The sequence below is a fragment of the Onychomys torridus genome, chromosome 10 (assembly GCF_903995425.1).
Source record: "Onychomys torridus chromosome 10, mOncTor1.1, whole genome shotgun sequence".
NCBI lineage: Eukaryota > Metazoa > Chordata > Mammalia > Rodentia > Cricetidae > Onychomys > Onychomys torridus.
Window position 1 is genome coordinate 86,216,536 of NC_050452.1, and position 19,044 is coordinate 86,235,579.

The 19,044-nt window shown below is 37.5% G+C and overlaps 1 protein-coding gene across 1 annotated transcript; it reads right to left on the reverse strand.

The window, feature by feature from the left end:
* Positions 1-440: 440 nt before the first annotated feature.
* Alb (albumin) lies at positions 441-17,385 on the reverse strand. Its single transcript, XM_036201344.1, has 15 exons — positions 17,248-17,385; positions 16,297-16,354; positions 15,231-15,363; positions 12,690-12,901; positions 11,984-12,116; positions 10,929-11,026; positions 9,428-9,557; positions 8,226-8,440; positions 6,833-6,965; positions 5,710-5,807; positions 4,412-4,550; positions 3,874-4,097; positions 2,749-2,881; positions 2,103-2,169; positions 441-589 (listed from the first exon to the last, which is right to left on the reverse strand). The coding sequence occupies exons 1-14, from the start codon at positions 17,324-17,326 to the stop codon at positions 2,128-2,130; spliced, it is 1,827 nt and encodes a 608-aa protein (XP_036057237.1). The 5' UTR covers positions 17,327-17,385; the 3' UTR covers positions 441-589; positions 2,103-2,127.
* Positions 17,386-19,044: the final 1,659 nt, after the last annotated feature.

A 19,044-nucleotide genomic window follows, 5' to 3' on the forward strand; every position in this document is an offset into this window, starting at 1 on the left:
CCCAGTCCCCTCCTCCAACATTGCTTCTTGATGCTTTATGCTGTCATCCTCAACTGTAGTAAATTTTCTCAATCACTTACTGTATCGGTTCAATGAGCCACCTTAAAGCCATTCCTGTCTCCTTTGTCCCCAACTCATTAAGAGTCCCGCCGACAAAGGGAAGCCATGGTTCATAGGCTTCTAGTCTCTCATTAAGAACTCGCATAATGTTGAAACTAGCTTATATGCTCACTGCCCACAGCTCAGGAGAGTATTGATATTTATTTTCATTAGGTTGCCCATAAGGAGCTAGAGCCTCTGCTGAGGGAAAGAAGAGAGAACACTGAGTGTTTCCCAGAGCCTACAAGACCAAGGGGGTGAACAGCACCTGAGTGTTTCCCAGAGCTGACAAGGCTGTCAGGGGAGCATGCCTTTGGAAAATACAGTCCTGGACCACATAATAGATTCTTTTCATTTTTTATTAATTGCAGTACAGAGAAAAGAAGTCAAATGTTTAAAGAAATTTGTGTTCCTTGGGGTGTTGATTTTACACCAACAGAAAAGATGAGTAAGGCTTGAGTCTTCATGTCTCTCTTTTTCACAGGGTAGACTGGAAAACAGAAAGGAAAATGTAAGTGCTCTTTCAAAAATGGAATGTGTTTTCCAAATCTATTTTTAGAAATGTTGAATCTCTTAGATTCTTGTTGCAATTTCCACCAGTGAAGACAGCCTAGGCATGATCTAGACTTGGCTGAACTTCCTCACTCAGGGGTAGATGATACACTGCTGCCTGTTCTGACACCTCCTCTTCCTCACTCAGGGGTAGATGATACACTGCTGCCTGTTCTGACACCTCCTCTTCCTCACTCAGGGGTAGATGATACACTGCTGCCTGTTCTGACACCTCCTCTTCCTCACTCAGGGGTAGATGATGATTCACTGCTGCCTGTTCTGACACCTTCTCTTCCTCACTCAGGGGTAGATGATACACTGCTGCCTGTTCTGACACCTCCTCTTCCTCACTCAGGGGTAGATGATACACTGCTGCCTGTTCTGACACCTCCTCTTCCTCACTCAGGGGTAAATGATACACTGCTGCCTGTTCTGACACCTCCTCTTCCTCACTCAGGGGTAGATGATGATTCACTGCTGCCTGTTCTGACACCTCCCCTTCCTCACTCAGGGGTAGATGATTCACTGCTGCCTGTTCTGACACCTCCTCTTCCTCACTGGTCCCATCAGGGTCCTCAGGTGTCAGGTCAGAGGTCTCGCCGTTTCTCAAGACCTACTTACTCCCTAATTTATTAGAAATGGAATCTGTCTTCTCAGAAGGCAACAAAATTTCCTTTTCCTTCTAAAATGGAAATAACTTTGAAAAAACCCTGTATCTGTAGGTTTGTTGCTTGAATACACAATAAGTATGTGGTTTCATATGGATAAACAATTTTCTTTTGTTATCTTATTCCATTGTTGGTCTGTTTTTTAAATTCTCTTCCAAAATATTCCGACAAAATTGATCAACATAGCTATGTACAATTATCTACATTTTCAAAGGAAGATGTTTTGAAATAAGAATGTAAATTCTGTCAAAGCTTGGCATGAGACACATCAGAGATTTAGAAGAGGATTATGTACTATGAAACAGGAACCCCCATAAGATAGCTCCATCGAATCTTCTGGTGAAATGAATTTACAGAATTATTGGCGCAAACTCTGCAGAATCAACAATACACAACTGTTTTGACTTAAAAAATGTTCTTTCATATGGCTTCAGTTTTACTCTTAGGCTAACCTTGACTGGACTAACATGTGTGACTCCACATAGTACACCATATAAGTCAGAACAGAGCCATGATTAAGTCCTCAGCTCTGGAGTGAATTGTCCAGATTGGCTCCTTCTCTCCCTAGTTTGGCTGCCCCTTGGGTACATTGCACTGATCTGGACCTTTATGTATTCATTTTCTTATCTGCAAATAGAAGCCAAATCAGTGAACATACATGAGGGCCTAAGGGTGGTAGCTGGTACTATTCTAAATGGCTCTTGCCAAATGGTAAGCAAATCTTAGCCATTTTAGGAAAAATGATTATGATTACTTTTTTTAAAAAATCCCAACTACATTTACCTGAGATGCTTGTGATGGTGAGTGTTTAGGCTAAGGCAGTTTGGCTTGCAGCAACAAGTTTTGGGCCCTGAACACACACACAAACAAAAAAAAAAATGATAGATGTTAGAAAAATATTATAAAGACTATCAGAATTTGCAATTCCACAGTTATCAGTGTTGACAAAGTAAATTCACATGCCTTGCATCACATAACTACAGTTCTCCTAGAACTCTTAAAACAAAGCTCACTGATATCTGTCATATCCAAAAGAATAAAGTAAACTCTTGTTAGGCTGTAGGGGGAAATGTGAAATGATTCAGACATGTAACTGTAAATGTTCTCCTCTCATGTATGAAATTAGTCAATTCAAAAGTCACATTTCAAGACAAGGTTTAAATGAGTTAATGATTCTAAGCTTTACAAACATTTCTATGTTCTTAAGTGTCATAAATTTGGAACTGAATGGCCTTTATAAACATTTTATATGCTATGGTGTGGTAGGACATAAAAATTAAGAGCTATGTAAATTAGTTTGTATTACAGTTCTGTAGTGAACACAATCTAGATTGATCACATTATTCATCATATGAGTGTCTCAGCCTCAACCTAACCAAATGCACAAAAGTGGAAACTGAACATATCAAAATGCAAAACACTCTGTTACCTCTTCAGAGAAGCAGGCCTCCTTGTCATCAGCCTTGCAGCACTTATCCAAGAAAGCTGCAAAATCACCCATCACAGTCTTCAACTGGTCCTCTGTAGCCTTGGGCTTGTGTTTCACCAGCTCAGCAAGTGCCCTGCATTAGGACAGAGAGCAGGAAGAGCAAGGAAATGTTGACTCCCATGGAGGAAACCAAGACAGCAAGGATGGCAAGACCACAGTTCAAGGTTACAAATCTTGGAGCCAAGTTACTTTGGCTTCCAGGACCAAACATGCCATTGCCAACCTTAATATTCTTGCCTGTGTTGAAGGTAATAAGTGCCACTAGGCTAGGACTGGATCAAATGGACAATCAGTGAAAGTCACTCTGCGTTTTATGTAGTTTCCAGAAAATTCCTTAAAGACTTCTCTCTTTGCACTTAATATAGAGAATATGGCTTTTTAACATCTGCCCCATTTGAAGCTAATAATGGGGATTAATAATGGCTAATTAAAACAAGCCAAGCAAGAAGAGACTGCTGGGTCTCTGTCTTTGATATTTGTAGAGCAAACTGTACTGGAGAAAAAGAGTTGTGTTGGGGATGAGATTTGTAACATGGTCTGGACCACTATCACAGGTCCTCAAAGGTGATGATAACCTCTTGCTACATTTCATGCTGTTGGAACCTCTCCTGAGAGAAATGAGGAGTCCACCCTCCTATGTGCATTTCCAGCTGTTTCTTTTCCTATTCTGAGAAGTCACCCTGTGTTCTTGTCTTGCCTCTGCTGTGGCTTCATCATGGAACAATTACAGATAATTATTCATACCTTGAAATAAATTCTGCTATGATTTCTAGGGCCAATTTATAGCTATATAAGTTCACCAGTTAGCTATTTAGCATTTTCTACTGTGCCTCTACTGGAATTGTATTCTTCTGTGGTTTTTATCCACAGAATTAAATATACTTTATTTGAAAATTTTCAATGTATTTTTTTCACATAGAAAAAAGTTGACACTTTTTCAATGCAATAATGCCAACATCTAAACACTTCTCTCTAAGTTATATAATCACTGCATCAAAAAATTATCCAGTTGACCTTTCTCACTGTCTTTACTACAGACCTATGCAATAAGAAAATATGGCTCACGTTTGTTTCTTTATCTGCTGCTCCTTCTCTGGAAGTGTGCAGATATCAGCATGGAAGGTGAAGGTCTCAGCTTTAAATTCTTTGGGGACATAGGTTTCATCTACTGTCAGAGCAGAGAAGCATGGTCGCCTTTCCACCACAGATCCAGTACAGCACTTGGTGACCTGATCACTCACTGGGGTCTTCTCATGCAGCACACATACACGGTTCAGGATTGCAGCCAGCTAAGGAATAGGCAGGCAGAGGAGCAGAATAGTCACTAGACCCACAGGCACCCACTTTCTGATGCACTAAAGAACTGCCATAGTGAATTAATAACTGTGAATTCAGCCTTGACTGCCATAGTGATTTATTTATCTTTGAAACCAAACATATGACTTATAAAAAAATCTCTTCCAGTTAAATATAGGTGTCCATGTCCCAGCTACCATAAACACATGCACATATTAGCACACCCTTGCTCCTAAGAGTTAGATTTGTCCATTTCTGAAGACAACAACCCAGCACTGCTGACTTTATGGTAGCTGAAAAGACTCACATAGTCTTCCACGCAGGGCAGTCTCTGCTTTTGAGGGAGCACACAGCACTTGCTGCCCACTTTTCCTAGGTTTCTTGCAGTTTCCACAAGAGTTGGAGTCGACACCTGAGGTGCTTTCTGGGTGTAACGAACTAGGAGCCTGTTATAAAAAATAACTTATATGTTTCCATCCAGGCAGGAAACTAGTCTGGTGTAAAATTTTTGAACAAGAGAAAATTTACCCCAGGTCAACTAAGATATTTTTTCCACATGAACCAAAGTTCTTCACTTCTGGGATGGTAGCACAGTATTAGAGGAAGGCCTTGTCCTGAGCTACTAACCAAGTGACCACGAAAACTCCCTGGAGCTTATGATCGTAGTCTTAGATCTGTACTAAAATCATAAGGAAGTGAGTTACATTTCTCTAGTCTAACGGTATTAATGTACTTGGTGCTGCTTGAAATAAATTCTATCACAAACTTACACATATCAACACTATGATAAACTTAAAAAGATGGCTCGTTTAATAGATACAGCTCAAGGATTAAACCAAAGGAACTAATGTGACTGCCTGGTACATTATCTAGCAGCTAATAATATCTAGTATTTAATACCATAATAATAAAAATCAGTGTATGACTGTAATCTACCCAAGTGAAGAAATCATGTCAACTCCAAGGGCAAGAGTTAGAAGAACACTAAAAGTGTAAATGACCTGAATAAGGAATGATGTGTCTTCACTTTACCTCCATAGATGAGGTTCTATGGAATTGTGACATTACTCCAGCAGGCCATTCAGTCCCTATCTTTTCTAGAAATGAAATTCCATAGGAATACAAGCTCACAACTATCAAAGTTTAGGTTTAACTCCCAAGTTCTAATGTTTCCTGAAGTGAACACTTATTCATGTAACATTTGAATGTTATCTAAATCTTTGGTTATTATTTTGTGTTCAGCATTTCTATCAAATCTGAGCTTCTGCTGTCCAAAGCATGCTACTTCTTGTTCTACCAAATATCATTCTAGTGTTTGCTCATAAACTCTACCTACCCTTCAAAGGATACTCCTAGTTCCAATGTATTAAGGTTTCCTATGAGCCCTCAAAACTGTACTCCCAAGAGACCAGTGTTTTATGTTATACAGGGATATAGTCCTAACCTATAAAGGAAGTTTTATATATATGTATTCCCCAGAATTTTTGATACATAGGGATTATCAATAATATGTTTATATTACTAAGACCATATACTGGGTGGCTTAAACATTGTTTTAAATAGTTACAAATTGACCAAGAAAAAAATAGCTGAAAAACGACTCACGCATTTTGGAATCCATACTCGCCAACCTTCTCAAAAAGTTCACAGTTAGCTTTGACTAAGTTTGTAGGCTCGTCTACAAGAGGCGTAAATTCATCAAGCTGCAACATAAAAGAATTGTGTTTATAGCATCCTTCCTGGGAGCCCAGTGAAGGTCACTTGAATTTCTCCCTTCCTTCTGTCCAAAGACACTTCAGGAGATCTTCCCTGTCATGTCTGTCACATTACATTTAAATTGTTCCTTTTATTTGAAAGGTCATTTGGTGAAAGTCAATAAGAATCTTCAAGCTCTGGAATTGAATGGCTGTGTTTGCACCAGGTCACTTGACTTCTTTTCTTGTGCAACAGTTCTTCCCATGTCTAAGCTTCAGGCTGATCCCTCTACAGTGACAATAATCGTACTTAACTAGGACTGTTCTGTTAACCAACTAAGTGGGTGAAATTAAAATCACACCTAGTGCACAGCAGACCTTCAATGGACAGGGCCATCCTTTTCATGCAATCTCTCAAATTGGATCGTGAGGTCTCTGAGATGAGAAAGTTTACTTCCAGACTCAGTCACAGATTAGTGCCTGGTACTCAGCAGCTTCTTTGTAAAATATGATTCTCTTCTGGCCCCAAATAGGTCAGAAAACAGTGTCTGCTGTCAGGGACCCTGATGTCCTCCACAACAAACTTGCTCCAAAACCTTCTCCAAAATGTTTGAAAGTATTTTAAAGTAGAAGAGAATACAAACTCCTTTGAGATATTAATGGTAAAAGTTGACAATTTGGGGAATCGGGTTAACTGTCTTTAAATCTGAGTTAAATATCTCTTTTGGCATTTGAATGTACTCTATTTTATTCTCAAGAGTATAAAAAGGGAAACACTATAATAAAGATTTTGTGCAAGTAAAGATTCCTTCCTCTCCAAACTTTCCCATCCTAGAGTGATTATTAGAGGTTTCCTTATATTTTATCCAGTGTTTGTCCTACAATGATTAATAACTTTAAGAGCTCAGGCTTCCCCACATCTCAAGAAAATATCTGAATTGAACATATATCAATTCTCATTAGTCCATCGCTTCCTTTCTCCTTATAGGAAGTGCTGCCAGGAGCCTCTGTGCTCTTGGCCTAAGGAAACATACCACTTTGCCATAGCATGCAGCAGGATCAGCTTCAGCACAGCACTTTTCCAGTGTGGCTTCATATTTCTTAGCAATTCTCAGCAACAAGGCAACAGAGTAGTCAGGGTGCCTTCTTGAGTATTCATACAAAAACCTAATGAAGATGAACATGGACTGAGTTAAATAGATGAGCAAGTAATAGACTCACATACGTAATTTCAATAGTGATTCACATTCCAGGCATTCTGCATAGGAATGAGCTCCATGCAGGAAACTAAGCACCAAGAAGTTGAGACCAGAGATAATTCTTTTCCACCACAATGTATTTTACTGTTCTTCAGGGGCAACTTATTAACACTATCAGTCATGAACCTCCTCCACTGTAGAAGGGAAAGAAGGACAGCATCTCTCTAACAAGACGGGTTGGGATAAATACATGTTACACTCTGTCAGAGCACACAGAAACTGGTGCATATTAAATGCTTGATTCATAGTTTTTTACTGTATATCTAGTTTGTTTTGAATTATGTCTATAAATTATCTCAGCAAATGGGTAAATAGAGACAATGTTGAAAGTTCCCTTTTCTTCTACATGTGAGGTAAATCTTTCATTCAGTACTATTTAGTGCAGAGGATACGATCATAAGCTAATAATAAAATGATATAATTAATTGTTGCAGTTACTGGAAACGTATAGTCATTTGTTATTAATTGTATCCTGTCTTGCTACAGTGGACATTCTGGTCTTTTCAGACAAATATGAAACAGCTAGTATCATATTGATGTATACATGTATATGTTTGTGGTTTATATACATAAATATTAATATGACACTAGTTTAGATAGATAGACAGACAGACAAATAGATAGATATCCTTCCTGTAATCACACAGATGGATAGATACTGGTGGACAGGTAAGGAGATAGTTAAATAATACATAATATGTTCAAATGAATTAGATAAGAAATATGCTTATAAGAATGATTAAGTGATAAATACAATTTATATACTAATGGAATATTGCTAAAGATTTCCAGAAATATCCCTGTGAAGTAAGGGACATTGAGTTTCTGCTAAATGTGTGAATGATTCCATAACAATATTTTAAATTACTTAAAATACTTTTCAGGTAAATTTTAAAGGCTGAGAATGACAAGGATGAACAACTTACTGGGAGCCACAGAAGTAGTGGTGACTCCAAAGAAAGCCTGGAGTAGCTTCCTAATCCATTCAACTCGGCCAAAACTATGAAAGGATCCAGGCATGGTGGCATATGCCTTTAATCCCAGCACTTGGGGCTCTAGCCTGGTCTACATAGTGAGTTCCAGGATAGTCAGAGCTACACAGTGAGAACTTGCCTCAAAACAAACAAACAAACAAACAAAAACTATGAAAGGAAAGACATCTACTCACTTGCCCAGGAAGATATCTTTGGCCTCAGCATAGTTCTTGCACACTTCACTATCCTCAACAAAATCAGCAGCTAAGGAAGACGGTTCACTAGGCATGTCATCATGCTCCACCTCAGCAAGGCAGTGGGATTTCTGCAACAGTGGTTTGTCACAGCAAGCCTGCAGTTTGCTGGAGATAGATGCTTGGTTTTCACACATGTACTTGGCAAGCGCCGCCTGTGAGAAAGGAAAACAAATGTTTAGAGAAGTCATCTTTGCTAAATACCCCCCCTCCGCAAACCTTTGTTACATGGGTAAAGCATATTCATCCTGCTCTAGACCATACACAAACAAAGTGGCTTCTGCAAACACATTCTCACCCACACAGTGCTTCAGAGCCTGCAGACTCAAGAAGCTGTGACTCAAACAATTAGATTCAAGAGAGACTGTTCAAAATCAAGTTTTTATTTATTTACTTAAATTGATTAGTTTTGATGGTTTATTAACATTATTTTTCTATGACTAGGATACTTCAGGCTATTTTTCCACAAAATTTAGTGCTACTTTCCAAAGTATTCCTCCCAAATTAGGGTAGGTATTTTAAAACTAAATAACTCACTAAAATATGAGGCATAATTATAATGAGTAATGAGTACAGTTACAGGCCCTGCTTTCATACATAACATATTGATCTTAAGTTTTCCAGGGCTTATCATCGCAGAAGAAGATTTGGTTATATCTTTAATCTTTAGAAGGGAAAAGTGAAGGATATAGTAGTACAACTTTGGAGAAGTGAGGTCACAGCAAATGTTTATGTACTTAACACAGTTAATTAAGGGAAAGACTATGGAGGGATAAGTGCATCATTCTTTAAAAGCCTCTCCAATCTGTGGGGTCTCCAGCCCCACTTCTCTCCCCAAAACATCTTAGACATCTACATTTGTAACTGTTCTTTTTCCATTTAAGCCCCCTCAGAATGTGGCTGAACAGAGGAGTTTCAGGTCATTTAACAATTCAGAAAACTGTTTTTGGGTTTTTTTTTTCTGTTTGTTTTTTGTTTTCTTCTGGGTCTTTTTGTTTGTTTGTTTTTTCTGAAAAGTACCACAAAGCAAGGAAACTTAGTAGAATAAAGGATTGCCCAGAGACCATGTCAAGCACCATCAGTGTTCAATGATGCAGCCAAACACATCCACTCACTGACTCTGAGATGCAACAACTCTTTACCCTGTCATCTGCGCATTCAAGCAGGTCACCATGGCAGCACTCCTGGGTGATTTTGGTAAGGTCTGTTGCCAATTTGCTAATTTCTGTGAAGTCAGCGTTGGGGAATTTCTGGCTCATACGAGCTACTGCCCTAAAAAGAAAATTTCCCAATCAAAGAATTATTATCATGTTGTATTTGTAAGCAATGAAAAGATACCATTTATAACAAGGAAGTTCAAAACTGAAATAAACAAAATTATAAAAAATTCACTAGTTTTTCAACGCTAGTTCTGACACAATAGTCACATTTCCCTTTGGCAGAATTGTCTACTGAAAGAATGTGGGTGATGCGTGGAAAGCTAAGGCCTCATAAGATTAAAATCAAAGAGGAATTCCTAAAGGCGTGGCAGTCTGGGGGCATCAAGTTTGAGCCCTCGCCTGGCTTCTGTCTCTGGCTTGGTCACATCTTAGCAACGTGACCACATGCAGGCTTTAGCTTTAATAGTGTTACAATTCACTAAATCAAAGGATCTGTGAGGTTAAATTACGTAATGATGTGAAAGTGTTTTGTTATCAGGAAATGAAGACTCATTATCTTTTGTCTTAATTAAGACATACCTTTCTGAATTCTAAAGGTATCTGGAGGGAAAAAATTCCCAAACTTCCAGAGAATTAAAGTTTTTGTTACAGATCCTTCTGCCAAGAAATTGTTCCAACAGACAGCCTCTAAGCTCTATGGCAAGATGTAAAAAGCCAATATCTTCATTATTTCAAACTTAATTTTCAGTTCTATAGCTCTGAGAAAGAAACTTGTTTGCAAGAACCAACCACAGCCCATGTAACAGTGTGTTGTTTCATGTTAGAGCTGTTTTTATTGATCTGATTGGCTTTAAGAATTTGGATAGTGAGGATGACTCAGTGAGGCTAATTCCTGCTGACAGTCTCTAGAGAACACACGCACAGAGTCTGTCATCTCTATTTTCTCTCCTGTTACTGACAAACAGGACAGGTGCTAGAGGGGAGGCATATCTTTCTTGGCTTATATATTGAAGGATGCGCCCAGACTCAGCTACATAATGTAGAAGCAAGAGAGGGTGGAGCAAACACATGCGATTAGGGACAGAATTGGAGTTGTAGAAAAAGTCAAAGTAATAACTCCAACTTGGTTGATGGTTGAATTCAATTATCCAGACATTAAACAGTCAATTTCTGGTCGAGGGAAAATACATTAAGTAAATTAATTACATTGATTGTGACTGTATGTTTTTAATTTTTTAAAATGAGATTTCTGGTCTTTAAAAACAAATGGGATTTAAAAATACCTGTCTTCTGTTAGACAAAAAACAAGAATTCTAAGTTTTTTGAGAATTTAAAACAAAAACACTAAGAAAGAATTGTCAAATTATTATGGTTTTCTTATTTCACCTCTAATACTTTTTGTGAAGTATGTTATAAATGCACAATCATGTAGACTGGACATTTATCATTATCAAGATGTGAACTGTGATATAAAAACAGGTACCATGCTTTGAAAGCTCTCTCCCCATATTTCTGAATACTGGAACACTTCAGTCTCTGCTGTACAGATGAAGACAATGCTTTCTCCTTCAGAGCATCAAGCTACAAGAAGAAATCCAGTTGAAAAAAATTGGAAAAGACAATTTATACACACATAAACACACACACACACACACACACACACACACACACACACACACACACACACACCCTCAAAACTTCACACAGTGCTATGCCAAAATAACTTGTTTGGGTGGGGAGTTGAAATCAGGACCTTGTGTCTGTTAAGCAAAAGCGCTGCTGCTGAGTTGCACCCTCCCTCCAAATGAAAATTTTAAAAAATAATTTACACCTGAATTCAAAAGTACTCCATTTGACACATGATTATTTTGATACCTAAAGGAATGAAAATCAGTCTGGTCATAGTGGAGGATTCTGGATACTTAAAAAGCAGTATAGAGATATTGCCAGGAAAAGGGTCCTGAAATGTATAGTAATACCCAGGGCATATATATATATATATATGCCTGTAGTGATTTTTTTAATTGTGTGACTAATTCGCCTAAGTCCCTACTCCATCAACTTTCATAAAATGAGTAAGTGCCTAAGAAAAACAAGTGATTCACATAATAAACATTTATGGAAGAAAGGATTGGATTCCAACATCTTGCCTCAGTAAAATTCACTGCTTTGAATTTTATGTCCAGTAAAATGTCTCAAGGAAGGACTAAAAAATAAAAAGCAAAAAACAAACATACTAGCCCTTGCTGTCCAGTGTGACAAATGCTATTATACTACAGAAGTCACCACCATAAAGAATGGGAAGACAAGTAAACACAAATCCAAGAATTCTCCCATTCTAGACCATCACTGCTAAATCTTAGAAGGAAGAAAGGTATTAGAACAAAAAGCCATTGGTAACTTAAGAGGGAAGAAGGTTTTCTAATGACACAGAAAAGTCTCATTCAGAGATTTAGATTTCCTAAGTCAACCGTAAGACGGTCAAATCTCTGGGTTTGGTATACAGAGCAGGTCTGTCACCATCTTTCTGGGGATCACCTTTGGTGTCAAGCAGGCGGCTTTGTCAGCTTCTGCACAGCACTCAGTCATGATGGCATTGTACTTCTCAGCATAGTAAAGGAGCTCTGGGCCATAGAAGTAAGGATGTCTTCTGCCAACTTCATGCAAATAGCTGAGTTATGGAAAAAGAAGAAAGCAGGCAATCATTTCCCACAGCACATAATGATTAGTCACCCAAACCCAAAGATTTGTAATTGACCAAGTTTACTCATTGTGGCCATGAGTGATGGCCTGTCTCTGTTCTTCTCAAGTGAGAGAAGGTGGATTAAATTTGTGTATGTGGGTGCAAATATTTACATGTATATATTTTGATAGTTAAATTTGGGTGATGTAACACTGCTAAATAAAAAGAAATTGATCCAAAAAACATGAACACCACACACACACACACACACACACACACACACACATACACACACCACTTCAGAATATTTTACAACTTTTCAATCTCAGATTTTTCACACAGGCCATATCTGTTTTCAGGATCAAAATATCCTTGTTTTGTTTTATTATCATTGTGCATAGTTTTATGATATCACATATTATATTTTTAAAAATCACCTCAAGGTGAAACCTTCCCAGGCTTGATGATGGATATTTTGGGCTTGATGACTGTTAGCATAAGTGTTACTGGCAGAGCTATTGCTCAGTTTTTAATTTAAGACATAGATATCTGTTTACTTACTGTCCCATAAATGCAATAGCATTTTCCTGAAAGGAGGTGCACATGGCCTCAGCATCGGGCCTCACAAAGGGGGGCAGGTTGGGGTTGTCATCCCTGTGCTGCACGAAACACTCGTTTCTTTCGGGTTCTTGTTTCGTACAGCAGTCAGCCAGTTCACCATAGTTTTCACGAAGACTTGGAATGGAACACAGCTTGTCTCCAAACAGCGTTTGCTAAGTGGGAAACAGAAGCTGTCACATTCCTGCCAGTACCTGACTTTCTCTACAACCAAAGAGCAGTGTGAAAAACTGTGGGTAAAACTTGGTTAAGAAAATAAGTAACCCATGTGTAGGTATATAGATGATATGTGCCTATATTGAAACATCACATGACACCTTGAAATATATACAAGTTTATGCTTTTATATACCAGTTAAATGAATTTAAGTGTAAAATTTTGTTAATGAAATATTTTTTAACCTCTGAAGCAAAAGAAAATCATATAAAATCCATATATTCTCCTCTGATTGGTCTATTTTTGGGTAATTTTCATAATAGCCAAATGCCACAATAATGTGTATGGTGGATAAAACAAGTAGCTAAAGGCCTTGAGGAATGTTTCCTTACATGTTTTCTATCTGGCACTAAAAGCTAGAAGAAAAGTCACTATCATAAAAAAAAATCAAGGGATGCTAGGACTTGAGGGAGCACGTGAACTCATGCTCAGGAGCAGCATGTTCACACAACCTCTCATGTGATCTCCTCCTTTTGAAGAAGCCCAAGGTTTTAGGAGGTTCCCTGTAACACTGAGGAATAACACCATCTACTATAAATAATTACTGCATTAAAATACAAATATCATCTTTATTCTAGAAACAACACCAGTCCACAGGACTTCATTTGTTAAATAAATTTCCCTTCCTCATTAATTTTTATTACAAAAGTCACTTAACTTCATGGAAATTTTACTGATCTAAAAAGAAATTATTAACTTTCAAAAGAATACTTTTAGGAATATCAAGGTAGAACTGTAATATTTTGTGTGAATCACTAACTCTGCAATGAGAGGAAAAGATTTCCAGAAGAAAGCAAAAAGAAAGGGCCTACAGATGAATTTGAAAAATGGCTTCGCCTATATATTAAGCAGTCACAAAGCTCAGCCTTCAGGTTTTGAAGTTCTACCTGTAAATAGCAGAACTTCTAAATGACTGAAAACACCACATTTTAATTATGTATAAAATATTCATGTTCCTAAAATATAAATAAAGAAATATACTATAATTTTATCCAAGTAACCAAATAGCATAGAAATCAGCTGATGCATTCTGAAGATTAGCATAGTACCATTACGTCAAGAAATCATTAGCCCTCCAAGGCTACTATAGCATTGCCTGTAATAATCATAATGTATAAACAGGCTAAACAGTCACCAGCAGATGAAAGGATAAAGAAAATGTGGGTGAGCAGATAAGAGTGTTGTGTATACACTAGGGATTACGCTCAGCCTTTAAAGAGGAATGTTCTGCACCTGGTACCAGCATGAGGCAACTTGCAGGACATGCTGGTAAGTGCAATAAGCCAGTCACAGAAAGACACATTCTGTGTGATTCCACTCAGATAAGATACCTAAAACAGTCCAATTCACAGAATCCAAAAGGGGTGTGATGGCAGACAGAGAGAGGAGGAACTCAGTTACTGGTCATCTGGCACAGACTCTCAGTTAAGCAAGATGAATTCCACAGATATGCTTGATGATATTGTGGCTGTTGTCAACTACAGTAAGAGGGTAGAGGGCTCTCACCACAAAAAAATCAATATGTAAAAGCATGCTATTGCTATCTGCCTCTGTGAACAGAAATCGGATTTTAGAGCTTGCAAAGAAATTGTAGAAATAACAAATTGCCGTTAAAAATATTATAACTGCTATCTGTCGCCTCCAAGAGTTTTAACTTGTGAGCGTGGCTAGAGTGTCTCCAGTTGCTTGCAACATTGATCATTTAATAATTTTTATCATTTCTTTTCCTTTTTGAAATTACTTTATTATTACATCATTTCCTCCTTCCCTTTTCTCCCTCCGCATCTGCCCACATATGCCCCATTATTCTCTTTAAGATCTGTGACCTCGTTTCTCATTAATTGTGAGATCTATATATTCCTAATTAGAGCTTGATAGTCTGTATAATGATAGCTGTACACATGTTTTCAGGGCTGACCATTGGTGTTGAATTAACCAATTGGTGCTCTTCCCTGGAGAAGCCAACTTCTCCTGCTCTCAGTATTTCTTGTTTGCCTGAAGTTCTTTGTGTAGGGTTGTGGCCCTGAGGTCTGTCATCCACCCTGGACCGTCTATTGTGTTGTCAGTGCTAAGCTCACATTTGGATGTCATGTTGGTGAGACTTTTGAGTCCAGCTTGTTACATTACTAGGAGACAATCTCATAGCAAAGTCCCTGTTCCTCTGGCTCCTACAATCATTCTGCCTCTCTTCCACAGTGTTCCCTGGACCTAAACCACTCAGAATTACATAAAAGAGGCAAAGGGTCCTCAGAATCAGAATGTACTGACAATTGACTTATCACAGTTTGCAGCAGACTCGTCAGCTACGCATGTCTTTGCAAATTCGGTTATTTCATTCACTAATTTCACATGTTCTTCATATGGGCATTTCTGGAGATGCTGGGCAAGGGTGACCAGGACTCTGAAAAACAGACATAGAAATAAAACTTTACTATGAAGCAGTTGGTTTTCTTAAACAGCAAATTGTCTACCTGTATAACATCTATATTTTGTGTATCTTTGTTACAACTATCTAGAAAGCCTATTCCTGTCAGCTCTTCTCTGAGGCATAACCAGGACGAGGTGCCTTTCCAAGTAAAAAGAACATGGATTCCTACCATGCTTAAGTATAGATGCATAATAGTGTGTCAATAGATTTATAAACATGGCACAAGCAAGCAAACTATATTCTAAATACATTTCATTATCAAGATTAGACATTATATGAGTCCTTTGAGTTATTTCTTTCCTAATCCATTTACCTCTGTTCATCAGGGGTATATGACACTATTGACCCTTTAAAATAAACTTCTCATTTTCACTACATTAAAACATTTTGGAGGTTGGGGATATTTCTTAATTATAGATCACTTGTTTCACATGTGTGAGTCTACATGATACAGTAGTACTACAAAGATAAAATAATATTCTCAAAATAGCATGGGGTCTTATTGAGTAAAGAAGAATTACCAGGTTAGCCTCTCAAGGATCTATATATTATAGACCTTTCCAGAAAGAACACTAAGGTTCCATTCTTCACAAGTTTAATGTGGGCTCCAGAACCTCATTCTCCAGTAAAGCAGCCATTAACAACAAGTAGATAGATGTATTAAATTAAAGTTAAATATCATTTGAATGTGTGCTCCTCAGTTAGACTTGCCATGTTTCAAGTGCCCAAGTGTCCTCTGGCTACCATGTTGCTTAGCACAGGTCCACAGTCTTTCCATCAATAGAGACATTTCTATTGGATACTGTTGCCCTACAATTTTGCATGCTCAAAGTGAGAAAAAGGCAATTTGGAACTGAAACTAACATTACCAAAAACATTAAATTGACTTCCAACATTTTAACTTACAGGCCTTTGAAATGTTGTTCTCCCAAATCATTAAACCGATGAGCAATCTCACTCTTGTCTGCAGGAACAGGGAGACAAAACCCACAAAACATATTTAAAGATGGATGAAAACAACTAATTATAATGCTGTTTTTCATACTTCAATCCATGCCCTTAAGCTATTCCTTTACTTATGACACTGGCCTCTGATCTCTACCCAAAACAAAAAACAAAAAACAAAAAAAACATATCTGCCAGTGACTCCTACCTTCTACATTTAAAGAACTACCCTTTCGCCAGGCGGTGGTGACACACACCTTTAATCCCAGCACTCAGAAGGCAGAGGCAGGCAGATCTCTGTGAGTTTGAGGCCAGCCTGGGCTACCAAGTGAGTTCCAGGAAAGGCACAAAGCTACACAGAGAATCCCTGTCTCAAACAAACAAACACACAAAAACAAAAACAAAAAACTACGCTTTCACCATGAATATTACTTTAAAACCATCTAAGTGTTTATAGCTTTGCATTCAAACCTAAGAGTCAATGCTTTTATCATGTCTCTAAGTGTCTACTAAGACAATCTGAAATAAAGTAAGTACAAATGGAAGCTCCATTTATAAAATTAACAACACACAATTTAGTTTTTAGTACAGCATGTTTAGAGTAAAGAAGCCTTTGAGACTGTGAAAATTATGGCTTCAGCTGTATTCAGTATAGTTTAAGTCACTCTGCCTAGCATGTCTTCAAAATTAAAAGAAATGGAAAATTAAACTTTAAAAAAATCCCTCATTACAGTCACCTAAGGTGTCTAAAGTATATTAATAATATAACCACACAAGGGTTCTCAGATGCAAAAAAAACCATCAAAGTCTAGAAATAAGCACTAAAGGAAACCTTAACGCTTTCAAAATGCAGGGCTTCCACTACTAGGAAAGTAAGATAAAAGTGGAGCAGTAAAAAGATAAAATTCTTACGTGCATCTCGGCGAAACACACCCCTGGAAAAAGCAGAGCCAGAGACAAAGAGGAGGAGGAAGAAGGTCACCCACTTCATTGTGCCAGAGGCTTGTGGGGTTGATAGGAAAGGTGAGATGTGTGCAGGGAAATCTGCTCTAATATACTTCTTTAACCAATAACTGCAGATCATTAGCCAGACTCAGCTCGCACTTCATTGGTTCCTACCCAATTACAAAATCATATAATCTTTGCCAAAAAGTTGTTTGAAAATCCTTTGCGTATGTTTGCCATCTGGAGCTGTTTTCCCCACAAGACTTGGTCAATTCATTAAAGTTATGTAAAACATCGAATTTTACATAAGAGTTTAAACTGTTCAAACCTATTTTCCCTTACTGTGCTCTCTGTCTCCCATTTGAGCACTTTTGGTTTGAGCCTTTGCATGGAAACATGACATATTTTAAAAGCTAAGAACTGAATTTTATGTATTTCTCATTCCAAATATTCTCTTATCTATCATTAACAAGGAATTTGCATGAGGAAGGGGGAAGCTGATTATAGGGTTTCCATGTCTTTCTCATCCTTTCGAAATTAGAATCTCCCATAAAGCTCACATTGCCTCAAATGTAAACTGAGAAAAAGTCACAGCAATGGGAACAGTCATGAAGGATGTTTAGAAGTTTTGTGTCACCATCCCAGTTCTGGCTGTGTGTGTGTGAAACAGAGCTGGCTGGAATATTTTCATCTGATGTGTATCTCCTTCTTGGTTTTGTTTTTTTTGTTGTTGTTGTTTTGTTTTGGTTTGGTTTGGTTTGGTTTTTTTTTTTTAGAAGAGACAGTAGAAGAACACACACCTAAAATATGATAGTGGTGATGGTCTTTGCCACCATAACATACTTCCTCTGACACAATACAAAGATAATTAGTAGCAGACCAGTTATCTTATTTACCTCAAAAAATTAGTTAGTCAAGATTATCATCCAAATTGTCCCCATGGTGCTTACATGTACAGAGACCACAGAGAGGCCAGAAAAGAATTATTTTTTCATATATAGTTAAAAAATGAAAGAAATCAACTTTCAATGACCTCATTTCATATCCTCATCTTCAGGAAAGTATATGAATTATATGACTGAACACAGGTGATATCAAACACAAATAATGAAGAAGAAGGAAAAAGTGTTCCTTGCTTGTTTGTGATTCAAAACCATCCTGAAATGAAATACCCAACTAGTCTCTGAAGACACAGATGAACAGAATGTAAAAGAAATAATCCTCCGGGGGGAAGGGGTTTGAGCCAAAAACTAGAAAAGAAAGAAACTAAAGAAAGAAGATAATTCATTCTTGAACAAATTATGAAATTTTTCTTTAAACTTCCTAGAAAGAGTGGTCACTATTTATTTGAAGTCAGTAGTCATGCCTAGCCCTGTTCTAGTGTGAGTCTGGAGGCATGAGCAAGTATATAATGCTTAAGTCCTTGAATATATTTGTTTTGCTAATTCACAAATTCAGGATTTTCACACACATATTATATATAGGTTTGATAATTGAGTAGAAAAATTATCTGCATATCTACTTTGCATTTATATTGTAGTCTAATCATAAGTACCAAAGTCTTAAAAAATGAAATTTATAATGGACTAGGAGCTTAAGTTAATTTACTGACTGATGAAGCTCCAATAAATTTAAAATACAAATGAATAAGAACTGAATCTTTTCTTAACTGTATTAATTCAATATTTTACATGTGCATATCCTAATTAATCATTAGCAGCAGAGAATGAAAAGGCTTAATTCTTTGCACTATCTCTATGCTTA

What these genes read in the sequence shown, in the direction of transcription:
- Alb (XM_036201344.1), bottom strand. Translation starts at nt 17,326, where the DNA reads ATGAAGTGGGTGACCTTCTTCCTCCTCCTCTTTGTCTCTGGCTCTGCT. An exon ending in CAAACTGTGATAAGTCAATT is followed by an intron (nt 12,902 to 15,230) that starts GTCAGTACATTC and finishes TTTCCCACTTAG; the next exon opens with CAAACGCTGTTTGGAGACAA. An exon ending in TTGAATGCGCAGATGACAGG is followed by an intron (nt 8,441 to 9,427) that starts GTAAAGAGTTGT and finishes CCTTTCTCACAG; the next exon opens with GCGGCGCTTGCCAAGTACAT.